This window comes from Podarcis raffonei, chromosome 3 (genome assembly GCF_027172205.1).
Source record: "Podarcis raffonei isolate rPodRaf1 chromosome 3, rPodRaf1.pri, whole genome shotgun sequence".
Lineage (NCBI taxonomy): Eukaryota > Metazoa > Chordata > Lepidosauria > Squamata > Lacertidae > Podarcis > Podarcis raffonei.
In genome coordinates, this window is record NC_070604.1 from 55,418,022 (window position 1) to 55,437,038 (window position 19,017).

Below are 19,017 nucleotides of genomic sequence, written 5' to 3' on the forward strand. Positions count from 1 at the left end.
GCAGAAATGACTGGCAGAATCCGTGACCAGGGAGAAGAGTCGGCAGAAGAAGATTGGAAAAAATTTAAGGACTATTTACAGAAATATTGTAAAATTAAGGATTGTTGAATGATGCTGGATTGAAATTGAGTGGTTTCTAGCTGTAATGATATAAAGGAATATGAAAAAAAGGGATTGGATAGAAAATAAGGTGTTTATAAGCTGCAATGCTTTAAGTTAAGGATTTGCTGAACAAATAATTTGAAATGGAATACAAGAAGGGGAGGTATGAGGAGGTCAGAGAAATATGTTATGGAAAAGTATGTATTATGAACTATATGGTTTTTTTTAAACTTTTTTGTTTGTTTTTTGTTTGCATAAAAATTGGAAACTTTAATAAATATCTCTTTAAAAAAAACAGACTTACATGGACACCATGATCCCCCCCATCCCTTCCAGCTACCTGCGCACTTTCCAAACCAATTCCAGAAGGTGATGGGGAGTCCCCACTGTGGAACCATGCATGCAGAGTGCTGGATACAACCCAATAAACAGCATTTTCCTTCTTTTAAAAAGCTGTTGTCTCCTTTTTAGGGCTCCATGGAGAGTACAGGTTATAAACCTCATATTAATTATCGCAAAATTGTTCATTCATTGTTAACCACAATGTCAAAAATCAATGGGATTTTAAAGATGTGCCTTGCCAGCCAGAGCTAGGGAGACAGAATTTTTCATCCATTCATTCCTCAGCCTTGTTTTGCCAAGCATACATGCAATATTGAAACGCCCATCATTAATTGGGGCCTACCACTGAGAATCCTGAATTTGGCAATGACAGCAGCACAAGCCTCCCGCTGGCACCAGAGGCACAGGACTCATGTCTGGCCTTCCGTGAGAAGACAAGGCGACAGCGAGAGCTAATGCATTCAGGAACCTTTGTTTTGTGATTAATTGCTGGCACCAAAGGGCCATTGACTTTGATAATCATCACTTAAACAGTTCCAGGACTAAAAATACAGACTGTGAGAGATTTAAATTAATATATTGGTTCAGAGTGGCACCGATTAATTTAGGCAAAGTAAGCTGACAGGCATTGGAGAATAAATGGAGAATTGTTTACTTGTAATTGAGGTTTTCAGAGGTTAGTCTGTTTCCTTCCTGAGACCCATTTTCTAAGACTTTTATTGCTTGAGAGTTGGGAAAACATTAGGATGCTTCTCAATTTTTAAATGAAGACTGCAGGTGCTGCTGCAAACAGCATGTCTTTATTTCATTTTCTTGATCTCCAGGACCAATTTTTTTAAAAAACACAGAGCAAAGGAAGAGTATACTTATCCCTAGATTTAAAAAAAGAAAAGAACTCCCATGTTACTGCTATTATCATTTCATTCACAGGCTGCTCTTCATTAAAATAAAAAAAATCACAGAGTGATTCACAAGTAATAATATAAGATATACAGTGACAAACAAATAATATAAAACAACAACACCCCCCCCAAAAAAACTATCACTTAAACACAAAACAACATTAAGATAATACATTCAAATAGACCGTTCAACAAATCAGGGGTTCTCAAAGACCTACTTCAAATTAACAGCATCATGACTAACCACAGAGCAGGATAAAGAAGTGTGACTGAAGTAAATTGTGAAATTGTACTACAGCCTACCTTGAAAACTCGTGCAAGTCCAAAATCTGCCACTTTGTAAACATTGTGATCACCGACAAGGACATTTCTGGCTGCCAAGTCACGGTGAATGTAGTTCTGAGATTCAAGGTAAGCCATTCCTGAGGCAACCTGAGCAGCCATGTCCACCTGTTGTGGCAAACGGATCCTGGCTCCTGCATCATCTGTGAATAAATTGTAAGCTGATTATGCATGCACATATGTATATACAGATTATGCATATACAAGGCCTGAGACAGCTAGTCAGCAGGGACGACAATGTGATTTCGGAAAACAAAGTCAAGGATTGTATTAGTGCTACTTTGAAAAGCTTTTCAACACTTTCCCCCATTATCCATCAAATACAGAGAAAAGATTTGCATTCTAAAATTAGCACAGGAGAGAGATGACGACAGTGAAATTCTCATGGATGTGATGCTGGGCTTTTATTGTATTTACCCTACTTTTGTTTTAGATTTAATATGTATATCTCACTTTTCTACTGCAATTACAATGCAGTATATACAGTATAATATTGGCTATACAGAATCCAAAAGTTCATATGGAATATAATAACATCAGGAGCAAGTATGTTCCACCTGCTGTTCCTCATGCCATCCTCAATGAAACATAGGCTCCAGGACTCTGACCCAGATCCCCCCAGATACTATCCTTCCCCTGGTATGTGCCCAAAGGCAGCCACTCAAGGCCCTAGTCCCACACATTTAGAGTCTCCCTTGCCACATCTGTCAAACAAAGAAAAAATAATAATTCCCTAGAATGCCAATTTTCTATCATTTCTCTCTGGCAGGCACAAGTAGCGCACTGCAAGACCAAATGAGGAAACTGACAACCTTAACATCGCTTGTGGAAACCACAAGCCTTGTCCCAATGAAATAAATAACACTCGCTTGTGAATAAGCATGGATAGGACTGTGCTGCTCAACAACTGTTAAGATTTATCTTCAAGTCTAGATGAAACATTACAAACACCGTATTATGTAAGGCAGGGTCTCCATAGTGAACAGAAACCTGCATAGGCTCTCCTTGACAACCATTACCTAATTGAGAGTATTTGTCCTATTGTAACAAGAACCTGCAATATCATTGTGTCTTTCTTATGGCAATTTTATTTCACCTTGAAATGCAACTTACTATTTGCTATACATTCTGCACACTGCAGAAGCAACTTTTCCTCTGTAGCTTTTCCATCAATAACTGTTTGCACATCCACAAAGTAGTGATGTTTCATGTATTTACTTTCTGCCCAGCCTACAGATCTCATGAGAAAATTGTCTGCTTCATAGTATTGCTTATGTGATTTAAAGGTTTGGGCTTTTAAATGGGCTCTCAGGATGTGCACGCACTGCTGTGACATTACTCGTCTCTGAGCATGAAAGTTAGATTTCCCTGAAAGTCATACAACGGGATGGCAATTTAGTAGGGCAGCATTTTACTTCCATTATCACATGGATCCACATGTGGAGCCTTACAGTAAATGAAAAGTTCATCTTCATGAGAAAATACTTTGTCTGGAAATTCTTGAGTTTCTTCAGTATACATGTGACAAAATTGGAATGGGGGCAATGGAATACAATTGCCCCACAGATTCAAAAAGTGTCACCAGTGTGGTGTAGTGGTTAAGAGCGGTAGTCTCGTAATCTGGTGAACCGGGTTCGCGTCTCCGCTCCTCCACATGCAGCTGCTGGGTGACCTTGGGCTAGTCACACTTCTCTGAAGTCTCTCAGCCCCACTCACCCCACAGAGTGTTTGTTGTGGGGGAGGAAGGGAAAGGAGATAGTTAGCCGCTTTGAGACTCCTTTGGGTAGTGATAAAGCTGGATATCAAATCCAAACTACTACTCCTCCTCCTCCTCCGCTGCTGCTGCTGCTGCTGCTGCTGCTGCTGCTGCTTCTTCTTCTTCTTCTTCTTCTTCTTCTTCTTCTTCTTCTTCTTCTTCTTCTTCTTCTTCTTCTTCACCTGGTTCAAGTTGGTCCCGGAAATTTCGGTCTGGTTTGAAATGCTGCAAGCCCCATTCCCACTTGCTAGCTTCCCTCTCTGGCTAGGTATGTCCACATCCCCAAGCAACTCCTTCCATTACTTGCATTTAAGAAGGGAGAAGAAATAACCAGAACTTACTTCACAAAGAAAAGTACATGAAGCTATGCTTCTGGCCATTTGCAGAAGTATAATTTCTTGCCGAGCATTATAGTACAGAACCTGAATCAGAACTAGGTCCCAAGGAGCATAACATGTGGAGTTTTTTTATCTGCTTCTCAGCTCAGTTCAGAAGGCACAGAAAGCTGCAGATGCTACTAGCATGTCTAGGAGCATCATTACTAGTTAAGGACAGGTCCCCCAAGGCCTCTCCTTTGTCCATGTGGCTACCCCTGAATTTTAGAGAACCAGGCTTCTAAAATGGTTGCAGGGCCTCCATAAACTCAGAAGGCTTTCCACTTTGCACAGTCACCCTCCACATGTTGGAGGGCAATGGAAACAATTGGTTTTTTTGGGGGGGGGATTGAGCTTGCACACTCATCTCTGCTGCCACCCCATGCATTTTCTCTACACGTGAACTTTAAGTCCTAAAAGGCAATGTTTTATAGAGACTACTATTTATGTCTAATCCAAATGCTGAAAGAACAGCGTCAGAATTGCTCCTGAGCACATCTATTCACGGGCTATTTGTCTTAGTTTTTATCTTTTGTTTGTACAATGACTCTCCTGTAATTTTCAAGGCAACCACACGTCTCTGTTCTTATGAAGACAACACACCTCTCTGACAGGACAGACAAGCGTAGAAGACCTTGATATCTAAAATATGAGCTGACAAGGCCCAAGCATGCTTAAAAGTTACATGCTTTGATTTGGAAGCCTTCATACCTAATCACAGGTGTGTAGGGGCTAGTTATGCTATCTCGGTGACAAGGAAAGAACACACCGTAATACAGATACTTTCACAGCACTGTTTGACAAACAGTTCAAACAATAGGACTCATGAGGGTGTACCATCCAAAACCTTTTAAACACAGCATGAAGAAAAGGCTTCACTCTCATCACCTCTTTCCATGTGATGACTCTTTCCATGTGATGAAAACAACTTTTTCCACAAATGCACGTTCAAGTGATAGGCAGAAGTATCGTGCAAGCAGTGATGTGAGAACTGGACTCAAGACCAGGAAGATCTGGGTTCAAATCCCTGCTTAATTCTTAGAATTTCTTCATCTAAACTACCTTAGGGGTGTTGTGGGGATAGAATATATATAAACAGAAATACAGAAATGTGGATAAGAAATAAAATGAAAAGTCCAAATCGGTCATTAGACTTGCCTTTGAAAACTACCCCACAGATCATTTCCTGTTAATCTATTTTAAATCTGCTACATGTTAAGGAAAAGTAGTCAATTAATCAGTACTAAAACCTGCATGCATTTTACAGACCATCTGTGATGGTATAGCAATGTACCGGAAAGAAAAAGCAAACAAGGTGGGTGCAATATCATCCTCACAACACGTTCCAGCAATCTCAGTGAAGTTATGCTGCTTGCAAAAGAAATAAGAGCAGTTCTTGCTTACAGAGGTAAGCTTTGGGGGTGTAGAGCTCCAGCGCCATTCAGCAGTGTAGTTTGGGCTCACATCTGTAGGCTCCTGAACCTAATGCAATATTCAAAATCCACCCCTGTATTTGTAAGCTACACTCCTCAGATGCAGGGATTAAGTAAGACTCAAGCAGCTTGGGTTCAAAGGGCAGTGCAGATGGCCAAGGGATGGATCTTGCGAAGATGGAACAAGACCAGCTACAGAGCACTTGTCTTTGACCCCTGCAGCCAATGAAAGAGTGACCCAAATGAAAGCAGAACATCTGGAGAAGCTTAGAGGTTTCTGACAGGGTTCTTTGGTGATTGAGAAGGAATGTGGAACATCTGTTTACCTGGCAGCAGCTAATGTAGAATTTTGGCAACAAAATGTGTGTGTGTGTGTGTGTGTGTGTGTGTGTGTGTGTAAAGGGACCCCTGACCATTAGGTCCAGTCGTGGCCAACTTGAGAGTTGCGGCGCTCATCTCGCTTTACTGGCCTAGGGAGCCGGCGTACAGCTTCCAGGTCATGTGGTCAGCATGACTAAGCCGCTTCTGGCAAACCAGAGCAGCACACGGAAACGCCATTTACCTTCCCGCTGGTACCTATTTATCTACTTGCACTTTGACATGCTTTCGAACTGCTAGGTTGGCAGGAGCAGGGACCGAGCAACAGGAGCTCACCCTGTCGTGGGGATTCGAACCACCGACCTTCTGATCGGCAAGTCCTAGGCTCTGTGGTTTAACCCACAGCGCCACCTGCGTCCATATATATATATAATGATTTTGCTTTTCTGTTCTCTCTTTCACTCTTCTCTTTTAACACTATTTGGTTTTTAAAAATATTTTTTATTAAGTTTTTCGTTTAACATCTCAAAATAAACATTTACATAGTACCATATATTCCATGACTTCTCTTCTTCCCCTTCCCTGGTTCATTTTGTTTACCTACTATGCTTGCATATTTTACAATGTCCATTTTTGTCAGTTTTCCAATTTTACATCACTCAATTAGTTATTAAACTGTTGAATCTACGGTATCTAAATGCTACCAGCGTTTTCAAATGTGTAGTTATTTTCCATACATTCAGCAAAAAATTCCATTCCTTTTTAAATAGATACTTTTCCTGCTCTCTTAGTCTTAGTTAAACCTGCTAGTTCTGCACATTCTGTTGGCTTAAGTTGCCAACGTTACTCAGGACCTCTCTCACTTTCCATTTTGGGGCTAACAGAATGCAAACTGCCATTGTTGCATACATAAATAGGGTTCTCTAACACTTGGCAACTTCTGACTGCACCATTCCTAACAAAAATGCTTCCGGTCTTTTTGGGAAGGTTGTTTTAAACATTTTTTTCATCTCATTATAAATCATTTCCCAGTATCAATAATAATAATAATAATAGTAATAATAATAGTAATAATTTATACCCAGCCGATCTGGCTGGGTTTCCCCAGCCACTCTGGGCGTCTTCCAACAAAATATTAAAATACAATAGTCCTTCAGATATTAAAAGCTTCCTAAACAGGGATGCCTTCAGATGTCTTCTAAAAGTCTGGTAGTTGTTTTTTCCTTTGACATCTGGTAGGAGGGTGTTCCACACGACGGGGGCCACCACCGAGAAGGCCCTCCGCCCAGTTCCCTGTAACCTCATTTATTGCAGTGAGGGAACCGCCAGAAGGCCCTTGGCGCTGGACCTCAGTGTCCGGGCTGAACAATGGGGGTGGAGACGCTCCTTCAGGTATACTGGACCGAGGCCGTAATCTTTTCACATGCCCAACACATATGAAAAAATATTCCCTCCAAAAAGGGATGGCTGGGTAAGAGAAAGGGACAATTTGATTTATTCAAAATGTTTTGGAATAAAAGTTCTTTTATTGTTTCAAATGTAAGAACTGTGAAGAAGAAAAAATAAATTTACAAATGTAAATAGTCTCTCTAAACATAGAAAAAGACCACCTGGCCATTTTGTGGATTCCCCACCAATCTCTACAGCCAGTCAGAGTTTATTGAGCTGCTCATCTCTTTTCCGTCCCTTTTTTATTAGCGCATTTGCTATACTACAAGCAGTACACAGTATTGCTAAATGAAATGTTTCCTACTCACTCTGGAGGTATTCTAGCAGACTTCCATGTCTCATCAGTTCTGTAATAATATAAATTGGATCCTCTAAAGTGCAAACAGCATAGAGCTGTATGAGCTTTGGGTGTCTCAGATTCTTCATTATCTGTGCTTCCCTGAGGAAGTCTTTTGGATCCATTGAACCTGAAATGAGAACAGCAACAAAAGAAAATTAGCCCCTGTTATTAAGGGCCATCCTTGTCTGCCCCGCAGTCTTGTGTAAATGACGAGCGCTGCTGCCTTTCGCTTTGCAAAGTACGATGTACATCAGTGCAAATTCAAGTAAGGAATTCATGCAAGTGAAATGACAAAGGAGAACACAGGTTTTGTAATTTTCCCTGGCTTTAATACAAAAATAATAACTCTAATAACTGTAGATAGCGGGTTATTTTGCCCATCATAAAGGCTATTGGTCATTTTATGACTGAAATGGTAGTCACAATGTTTTATTGGTTTAACTGCTGCTCCCGGATACTAGAAATGTAACCATGATTAGAAACAGTGCAATAATTTCCAACATCTTAAGTTGCCTGCATCAGATCAATCCCTCTAGGTGCAAACCCAAGCAATAATGATTCGCCTCTTCCAAGCTACATTGTTGAAGCGCATTATACCTTGGAATAGAGCATGTTTATTACTTAGAATTATTGACCTTATCAGCAAAGGGGCAAAACACAAGGTTCTGATGCACCTATCATGCAGTAAACTTGCCAGACGGAGTTAAGACTTGAAAAGGACTTATAAAAGTAGTGCAGCTATAGAAGGGAAAATGCAATACTATACTAAATTCAATGCTGGCAGTCAATAGAAAATAAAAGTGCCAATTGGCCTTCATGCAAATTTACGGTGCAACCACACTCAGAAAACTGTACACTTCTTGTCCCCACCCCTCAAAAAGACTATTGTAAAGCAGAAAAAGGCAATCAAAATGGTCAGGGGGCTAGAAAAATGCCATTATGGGGAAATGTTGTAACATTTGGGGCTTTACAGCTCAGTAGGAAAAGGTGATTAAGGGAGGGGACATGATGGAGGTACGGTATATAAAATGATGGGAAAGTGTGGAGAAGGTTGGTAGGGAGAAATTGTTTCCTCCCTTCTGCATCCTACTAGAACTTAAAGGTAAAGGGTAAAGGGACCCCTGACCATTAGGTCCAGTCGTGACCGACTCTGGGGTTGCGGCACTCATCTTGCTTTATTGGCCGAGGGAGCCGGCGTACAGCTTCCGGGTCATGTGGCCAGCATGACTAAGCTGCTTCTGGAGAACCAGAGCAGCGCACGGAAACGCAGTTTACCTTCCCGCCGGAGCGGTACCTATTTATCTACTTGCACTTTGACGTGCTTTCGAACTGCTAGGTTGGCAGGAGCAGGGACCGAGCAACGGGAGCTCACCCCGTTGCGGGGATTCGAACTGCCGACCTCCTGATCGGCAAGCCCTAGGCTCTGTGGTTTAACCCACAGTGCCACCCGCGTCCCACTAGAACTTGGGATCAGCCAATAAAAGTGAATCGAGATTCAGCACAGACAAAAGGAATTAGTTCTTCACACAGCACAGTTAATTAAACTGGGAAATTTGCTACACAATACAGTGAGCACCAATCACTTGGACAGCTTTAAAAGGGGATTAAACAGATACAGATATTCATGGCAACTAGTTGTGATGGCACCATTGGCTCCAGTGTCAGAGGCAGTCTAAATACCAGTTAATGGGTAACACAAGAGGGAGTGTGTTGCTCTGGTCATGTCTCTACCTAAATATCCATTGGACAGTCAGTATGGAATCCAGCCTATCCTCGCAAGGCTTTATTTTGTCTGAAACCCACCCACCCCTTTCTTACAGGAGCTTCTGGAAAATTAAAGGGCTTCTGGAAAATATTCAACAGCAATTGCATCCAGCAGCAGAGCTGGTGCCAACGTACATATAAATAGCTGTTACAACATGATGGGTGAACCTGTCTTACAAATGCATCTGGCAGCATTTTTTTTGGGGGGGGGGGAATACAAACCCAACATGGATGTATTAATAAAATATCTTAATGCTTCATGGGACTGCATTGCTTTTATGAAGATTGCTGCCAGTTTAATTAGGAATCTTGTGCCTCTCTCTGTGAGGTTAATTGAAGCCCTTTCTAAAATGTAGAGGCTGCAGACTAATCATTTAGACTTTTAATCCAGCATTTGCAGGATCAAAGATCAATTTTTAACCAATCTTGGGTAGGGAGGATGGTTTGGAGTAAATGCAGTTTTATCTTATGAAACTCTTTAATTGTACAACATTGCAACCATCAGTGTTCCTAGAAATAATTTCCCTATGCTATCTTTTATTAAATGGATAAATTGTTTCCTCTCCTACTTCACAATAATTATTTTATTATTACACTTCTATAATAGACCAACACTGTGTACAATAAAGGGCATATATTTCAACAAGTCTTTGACGGGTGCCTTTCCAATCATCTGCCAACATGAAAATAAATTTTAAAAAATATTTATGATAAGTTGTAAATAAAGTGCTCTAAGTGCTTTAAAGACATGAATTAAAACAGATGCTTTTCCCAGGCCTGTTAATACAATCAATTTTTAAAAGACAACACGTGATATACATCTGATATTACTTTCAAATGCCCCATGTACTGTATATTGCCAGGAGAATTTAAGTAAATCTTGTCAGTATTCAGGTGATTTTTTTTCAAAGGACAGTGGCTATTTGCTTTTCTCTTTAATAAAAACTAAAGTGAAATCCTGTGGCCACTAGCTTCAGTTGCACCATCGCTCTGCCCAAAATGTCATGTCACTAATCACATTTTAGCACTGCAAATAGATCTAAGAGAATTTATGATTGAGAGGAATTGGAAACTATAATGGGCTCCACACAGCCAGATACCCCTCTCTACTTACCATCCAGGCAAACAAGAAGCATTATCAGAGTTCAATGACACATTCCAGCATAAGCAATTCTGGAGGGTGCAAAAGCTGTACCAGTGAAGGGTTTGGTTTGGAGAGAGTGGTTTGGGGAGAGTTGTGGGGGCCACACTGAGAAGTCCACAGGCCTGATATTTCCCACCCCTGCTCTAGGCCAATATAATCATGATGTTGCAGCTATGTGTTGATTGGTTCCTTATCTGCATGGGGAACAACATCAGTGCACAATGTCATGATTGATGGGTGGCGTGTTTAGGGATGCCACTAGAAATGGCTACATTAGCATTTGTTTCTCCATTTCCACCTTTTTGGAATGTTTTTTACTAGGTTTTTGAGAATAAGTAAATACATAAGCAGAAGATGTTGTCTGTTGAATAGGGAATGCAGATACAATTGCACAACACTATTATACTGAATTCCTAAAATCATTATCTGTTGACACTGATGCTATGTAAGTGCAAATGATCACAGCTGCCTTATACCAGTATTAGTCCTAGTAAATGCCACATGGTGTTTGCAAGCTTCTCTCATTTATCCTTAGGTGTCGTATATTGTTACTTCGTAACTGGGAAAGTGGCTTGCTTTAGGCTATTCAGTGCATAGCTAAATAACTGGCAAAACTGAAAATTGTGACAAATGAAGCAACTATATTCCCCAAATGTATGATCATCAAATAGATGAGCAGCCCTGAAAAGAGTCCAAATGAGCCCTCGCCCACCAGGTTCAGAGAAATCCCCTAACCTTGATCAAAAAAAGGATTGCAGTGGGTATTTTTCCAAACCTCATATTGCATCACAAACTTTCACTCCCCTAAGTTTAAAAAGGCACTCACAACACAAGCAAGAAGGGAAAATTGTTGCTTGGATAGAGAACTGAAAAAGCCCCTCTGGCTTTGCAAAAGCTCATGCACATATCTAAGAAGGCACTTCAGACTGATACCCTTGTACATAAGAGCTTTAAAAAGAATGGAGGAAATAGACTGATGGAAATTAATCTTAAGAGTAAATAGCTGCGATTCTGGGTGCATTTTCAAGAACATAAAGAAAAAGAACCATTATATGCTTTAAAATAATATCTGCCATGAGCAGAAGATGAACCAGTTTTATTTTCATCATCTACTCCTACGGTGAATCTATTTGTCCTTCGTTCTTCATTGTGTAAGATCTTTTGCACCAAAAACAAAATAAAAATTGCTAGAAGAATAATCAAATTCAATGTTTGAATGAGCAGGAAATGCAGTATACACCATGAAGGCTACAAATAGCATTTTCAGTTTGTTTGTCAGTGCTCTCAACCACCCATACATTGAAGTAAATCTTGATGAAATCAAGACTATATTTAGATTTTATGCAGATTTTGAGGGTGAAATAGTCAGAGGTATTCTTCAACATACCTGGTTTTAGCGTCTTAATTGCCACCGGTGTGGTATTGTTCCATAATCCTTCCCAGACCTCGCCAAACTGGCCAGAACCTAGTCTTTTTAAGAGCTGTAAGGAATTTCGGTCTATCTCCCACTGATCCACAGTTTGGTATGACAAATCATAGGTTGCTGGAACTTCTGTCTGCATTGGAATAAAAATAGCACACATAAATTATGTGCTTTCCTTTTTAAAAAAAACAAACCCAAAACAACTGTATCTATGCAAGTATACCGATTTAAGAGGGTGTCTGCTAAACAGAATGCAGGGGGCAGTAAACCAAAGAGAACTTCCACAAGGAGCCAGGTGCTTCTTTATATGGCACTTCCTCCCATGAAAACAGGAAGGTCCGGTCTTAATGATGAAGCAGAGGGAAACTATTGCTTTGGACAGCAGACCCTAAAGGCTAGAGCTACTTCCATTTTCTATGTTATTTTTATTTTTTTAAAAACAGGGGAGCATCATTTCGTCACTTTCAAAGATATCAAGAGCTGGTACCTTTTCCTAGTTCCACAATGGTCCCCTGCAGTGTGAACTGGCAGAAACAGGCAGTGACGGATGGACTGTCACTGTTTACCGTTGGGTTCTTCAGATTACCACAGAAGCCACGGCATCATCCCTTCTCCTGTGCGACCACACTGGCGATATGCCAGTACTGGCCCATTTTCTGAGGACTTATGTTATTGTAGGGAGTGGCACAGACCTGCACACTCTGGGAGCTTTTTACATTATATGTTGACAGGAAAGGGTAGGGTCCATTCTGCTGTGTCTCCCATTCCCCCGATATAATGCATGGATCCAAATGCATAGCTGTCCCATCAAAAATAAAAAAGGTCAACTTGTGTAGCAGAATCAATACAGTCCACAGAAATCAGGGGGTAGTTGCCCAAGTTACAGTTACAAGACTTTTATTATTAATTAACACTGTTTCAAAATTAACATTATTTGAAAATGTTTCTTTCACTTACATGCAATCTGTACTGCTTTAGGAGATAGGACCTTTTTTCAAGGATAAGCAAAAGCTGTGCAATCATAGGCAACACTGTTGTATGTTCCATCTTAGTTTGACTTATTTCTTTACTTTTTAAAAATAAATTTTCATTCCGCTTTTTAGAAGGATCTCCTCACAAAGCAGCAAGCAGAGCATAGAGCAACAATGCAAAGGGCAATTTTAAACTTTCAGTTATAAAACAGCCCCAAACCTTAACATTTGCCAACACATAAAAGCTACAGTCTGCCCAGCGCAGCTGTTAGACACAGTATAAACAGCATAAAACAACATTGCCACATTAGCAGCCCACTTAAAATGGCTCCATAACAGTGGCAGAGAACAGATGTCCTTCAGATGCTGCTTGAAAATCTGGTGGGTGGGGAGAGGCTTGCCTGATCTCGCTTGGAAGCCAATTCACAGTTGTGGGGCCACTGCCAAGGAAGCCCTTTCCCCATGCCCACCAAATGGATGGCTCTCATAGATGGGCACATAGCAGGGTCTCTGATGTGAATCAGAGTTGTGTTTTTTTGTCTAAGGGGGATTTGCTTTTGGTTGTGGTCTCTTCAACTTTGTAGACAGATTGGAATGGGTTCAGAGGAGGACAATGTTGATACTTCTTTTAGAATCTGAAAGATTATTATATCCCTAGATTAAAAAGAGATAGAGAGAACCAGACAAGCTTTTAGAATAACAAAATATTGCCTGTAGGAATCTGATGGGGTTCTGAGTTCTTGTTTTTCACAGCTAGAGTTATGAGGGTGGCGATTCCATCTCAATATAAGTTTATACTGTGACTTCATAAGTAACATGCTGGCATGTTCTTCCCCAGGCCATACAATTATTTCTCAAACATTGCATGGCTCTCTTGTTTTCATTATCATTGATATGCCATCCCATATCACAGTGCAGTTATGCATGATTTCTTAAACTATTATCATGGCTGGGAGGAGGGTTAAGTACTTATCAATTCAATCATCAAAAGTTCACTCCATTTTGAAAGGAAAATGTCCTGAGTTAGCTCTACCTTTACACATGGCCTCCCAAGCTTTACGCACAGCCCGTCGCTGGAACGACTGTAGTATCTGACAAAAGCATTCAAGGTTGGGAAAGTTTTCCTTTTCGTCACAAAAAAGCCGCCATTGTCCAGACGTCGGATTCGGTAGTGCTTCACAACCTTCCCATCCCGTACTAGAAAAATAAAAACGAAGGAACAGAGGAAAAACTGCCTTATTCCAAGTCAGGATGTTGAGCCATTTAGTTCAGTGTTGTCCATTCTGACTGGTAGATGCTCTCCAGCATCCAAGCAGGGAACATTTCCCAACTCCACCCACAGGTGCCAGAGATGGAACCTGAAGTCTTCTGGAAGCAAAGCAGATCCCCTGCCACTGAGCTACGACCCTTCCCCTAAGGAAGGCATTGTGAATTGCCTAAGACTTGCATAAGAACAACACACATCATAATATAATATAGTCAAGTATCCAGTCAGGAAACTTGCCTCCTAAATGGGTCTCCAGTGACCCAGTCTTATGAGCTTTTGCCCTGAATGGTGTGTTATGTAATGACAGGGGAATAATAATAATAATAATAATAATAATACAACACATATATTTCTAGTGGATGCAACTGAGAACCCCCCACCAAAGTTAAACTCTGTTTTAAAGGTTTGTTTTCCCTCTGCCAGGCATGGGCTACCTCAGCTGGAAATAGCCATGCTCTTGAATGAAGCTTGAAATAAGGATAACTTGCCCCTGAATAAATTTACATTGACTTCTTATAGTTTTGCTCGCTCTGTAAGACCTTTATATCCCTATTTATGTACCATCATGTATTACTTGCATATGGTACCATATGGTGCCTTAATAAAATGATACAAAATATTTTATATGCATACTAATCTCGGAGACACAAGTGTGTATATTCTTGTCTGATAAGGAAAATGTCATGATTCTGTCATTATAGAATGGCAAGCTGACCATTACTGCACATTATACTTCCAATCGGAGTTCTTTTTAGACACCTCTGGGGTACAGTAGCCCTATTTATAACACAAAGAGGACTCGTAGATTGAAATATTAAATCAATTTTTAAAAAAACTTTATGTGTTGTGGCTTTATGCTCACCCAAGCTCCCAAATGCCAGGAGGTCATAGCTGTTAAACACCATGCACTATTTAGGCAATGTACATAATGTATGGCATCATATGCCATGTTTAGTTCCAACTTCATCGTAACCTCGGACCTTGATGACTGTCAGTAGCAGAATGGCAGGTGTGTACACACTATATCTTTGAAGCACATTCAAAGAATTCTGGGCCCTGTGGTCTGTGAAGGATTGCTGGGAATTTTCATTCTATGAGGCATAAACTACATTGCCCAGAACTCACTGAGAGACAAAATGGGCTTCAAATGTATCTTATAGGTACAGGCTGTACATATAGATGGAGTCTATGTGATTGGAGCTCTCATTCCACATTACATGTGCCCAACTGGCAGCCCATACTATTTGCATACACTTGGCAGGCATCTTTAGGGGTCTTCATGTAAACTGAGTTTTTAATCACCAGCAATTGTATATTAAATGAATATTTAGCCCTATCTTCCTTAGGCAGTCAAGCTTTATCAAGCTTGCAGTTATCTCAAATTACCATTAGAGGGTGTATAGGTGTCATACGGAGTATATTACTTTAGATTCTCCCCCAAGTCTTTAGTCATGTACTGTAATTCATATGCTTTTATGGAACTATTATACAGATAATCTGAATGAAGATCAAATTTGAAGGTTACATATGTTAGGGGTCTTTTTCCATATGCATGGTGGGGCTAGAGGGTGCATGAGGAGAAGTGGAAGAACTGATGAGAGTCATTCTGCATAGGGCTTACCCTCAACTGTTACCTGCAGTTGAGCAAAGATAGCAGCTTCACCTTTCCATCTACTGAAGTCGACTAGACTAGCATTTCAAACTTATTTCAATTCTGGCAACAGGAGAGTGTCTTCTGCCACATTTGAGTCCACAAACTAACTGTAGGGCTTCAGGATGAGCCACCTGACACACACAGCTCTGCCCTAGGACATAGTCAGGTAGCTGCTGCTATGATTCCCCAGCATCTGCTGTCTGAAGCGGTCATCTCATTCTGCCTATTGGTAGGGCTGGTCCTGATTCTGCTACAGAATTGTATCTACTTTCAGACACCACCACAGTCGGCAAACTGAGGAACCACTGTTGCTACTTTATGGCAAGTGTGATATTAAAGGGAGATGCAAAGACTACCAAAAAATGTATTATTCACTGAGTTTGTTAATTTTGGATCAGAAAATGCTATTTCCCCCAGCTTCAGAGTATCAAACTCAGAGTATGATGGCTTCAAATAAGTTTCAAATGCTAGTTGACTTCAGTACATGGAATAATAATAATAATAATAATAATTATTATTATTATTATTATTATTATTATTATTATTATTATTATACCACACCCATCTGGATGGGTTTCCCAAGCCACTCTGGGCGGCTTACAGCACATAAAAAAATTAAAACATTATACATTAAAAAATTCCCGATGGAAAGCTGAAGCTGCCATCTTATCCTCAACTGCAGGTAACAAGATGTTTTGGGTGAGCCCTATGCAGTGGTGCTTACTTAAGAGCCGGTAAGTATAAGCTTGCACTGTTAGTTCACATATTCAATTATAAACAAACCTTTCCCCCCAATTTAAAATATTTTTAAAAAGTTATTAAGTTCTAGCAGTTATTGCCAGTTCATGTACCTTTGTGAAAGAAATAATCATGGAGATTTTTCATGAACAAACCCAGGAGAAATAAGGTCAAGACTGTGTGTGTGTGTGTGTGTGTGTGTGTGTGTGTGTACACACACACCAGAAGAAAGAAGGAAGAGAAAATAGTAATCATACCTGAAAGGGAGAATTCACCAGTTTGACTTTCACTGTTTCTGATCAGGAAAGCTCCATCCTGATTTTCAGGATATAGTAGCCGTTTTTCAGCATCCACTCGTTTAATACCACCAAAAAACCACCTAAAACAGAAAGAAAGCCATAGAACTAGTTAATGGCCAAAGTTATGTTTGTGTTGGGCACTTGAAGAGCAGCTGGAAACAAAACAAATGGCATTATTGCAAAGGTTACTCTTTATGCATTTGTTTTTTATCCTGCCCTTCTTCAGAAGTGGAGCCCAGAGTACCTTTATAATAGAAAACAACCATTGCAATAAAAACAGTACTTAAAATGACCTATTTAGAATCTGTTAACAAAGCTCATCAGTAACAAGCACCATTAATAAATTTAGAGAGGGGTTTTAGAGTTCAAGGATACTGAAGTTATGAAGCTGCTATTAACCATAAATGTAATTGAGGAACGCTGGGTAATGCATTAATTTTCATCAGTAGTGGTCAGCAGGGTGATGGCACTTTGCCTGACTCCCATCACCAGTGTCACTACCTCTTACTTACAGGGATAGGGGCAAGGCCAGCGTGGTGAAAACACAGTGGCAGAGCCAATGCCACAGTCCCAGTGGTGCATTTGCCCCATGGGCAAGTTAAGCTACAGTGACATCAGTGATGGGAGATCAGGTAAATGGATACAGTTTTAATTCTATTAATGTTTCAGTATTTTTAATGATTTCTTTTTCTATGTTTTTAGCGATTCTTATTTTTATCTGTAAGGTGCCTTGAGTTATTATTATTTATCAGCAGCAGCAGCAGTAGTAGTAGGTAAAGGCTACTGCCTCACTGCTGATTTTCATCTGTGTATGTGGTATTTGATTTAAAAGATTTACAAAGTAGCAAAACCAAACAAATCACAAAACAGATTAAAACAAACGTTTGACTACATTTTTAGACAGTACAAAATATTGCTATTGACCTAAGAACAATATTGACCTAAGAACAAAGCTTTACTCCAAATTATATACCTATCACTCTTACATTTCTTTTTATTTCTTTAGTCAATAATATGTAATTCAATAATATGTAAAGAATAAGTAACCTATCACTCTTGATAAATGGTACACAATTTAAGGTTTGAATAGTAAAGGTGAGAAGAAGCAAGTTGTGGTTAACTATACAAAATTTTAAAAGAGAGAAAATGTAAGTGGCTGGGAGACATTAAATTTTACATATTCACTTCATGGCCTTATATGCACACACACCATTACTCAAGTTTCTCTCTCTCTCTCTCTCTCTCTCTCTCTCTCTCTCTCTCTCACACACACACACACACACACACACACACACACACTTGAGAAGGTTTAGAAGTTCCTCCATCTTTCACCTATTTCAGAGCACAGAGAGTGATACAAAGAAAAACAGATTTGTCAGTCCCCAAACAACTTTTGAATTGCTGGTACATCCAGTCCTCACATTGTCTGTTTTGTGATGGAGAGAACCAGCCCAAAGAGGTAAGAGAAACAAGCAGGACATGGTGGTGGACCAGGATTGTAGCTTATCTGCCTCTTTCTTTGCTGATGGGACAGATGACTATTATTGTATGGCCTCAGTAAGGGAGAAAGGCCATACCCCCAAATGGTATTGGGGTGGCGCTGTGGGTAAAAGCCTCAGCGCCTAGGGCTTGCCGATTGAAAGGTTGGCGGTTCGAATCCCTGTGGCAGGGTGCGCTCCCGCTGCTCGGTCCCAGCGCCTGCCAACCTAGCAGTTCGAAAGCACCCCCGGGTGCAAGTAGATAAATAGGGACCGCTTACTGGCGGGAAGGTAAACGGCGTTTCCGTGTGCTGTGCTGGCTCGCCAGATGCAGCTTTGTCACTCTGGCCACGTGACCCGGAAGTGTCTCCGGACAGCGCTGGCCCCCGGCCTCTTGAGTGAGATGGGCGCACAACCCCAGAGTCTGTCAAGACTGGCCCGTACGGGCAGGGGTACCTTTACCTTACAATCTCTGCTGAGTGATAGCAAAATTGGAACCAGGGTTTGTGTTCTTTTAAAATGAGGCCCAGTGGAGACTAGTGTCGTTAAGAAATTTGATTTATTCTACACGTTTACAACCTGAGTTTTGCAGGAGGGAGTGCTGAACATTACACCCCAACATTTTTCCTGTGATGACATCACACCCCTGTCATCCTGCAACTGCCCCCTCCATGCCGGCATGGCTGATGGTTCCTATTATCAGACAAACCAAGCCATTAAGCATTTTTTATGTCTTCAACCACCCATGCCAGTTTCACATGGGTTTTTTCATAAATCCATTCTGTCTAGACAGGGTTGGGGCAGTGCAGCAGCGAGGTTGGGACTGTGCAGCTTAGGAATGACTGGAAATTCGAACAGAAACTAGAGTGCCAATTGTCGATGTTTGCCAATTTGTCCCACGTCTAGAACGGAAATCAGTCC

At 40.6% G+C, this 19,017-nt stretch overlaps 1 protein-coding gene across 1 annotated transcript in view; it reads right to left on the reverse strand.

Annotated features, from left to right (window-relative positions):
• Nucleotides 1-19,017, reverse strand: part of FRK (fyn related Src family tyrosine kinase) — a 37,447-nt gene that overhangs the window by 4,305 nt on the left and 14,125 nt on the right. Inside the window, exons 2-6 of the mRNA XM_053381719.1 lie at nucleotides 16,577-16,698; nucleotides 13,694-13,857; nucleotides 11,654-11,822; nucleotides 7,327-7,485; nucleotides 1,650-1,831 (exon numbers count right to left, since the gene is read on the reverse strand). Of these exons, the coding sequence (XP_053237694.1) occupies nucleotides 1,650-1,831; nucleotides 7,327-7,485; nucleotides 11,654-11,822; nucleotides 13,694-13,857; nucleotides 16,577-16,698 (796 nt within the window). The remainder of the gene's footprint in view (nucleotides 1-1,649; nucleotides 1,832-7,326; nucleotides 7,486-11,653; nucleotides 11,823-13,693; nucleotides 13,858-16,576; nucleotides 16,699-19,017) is intronic.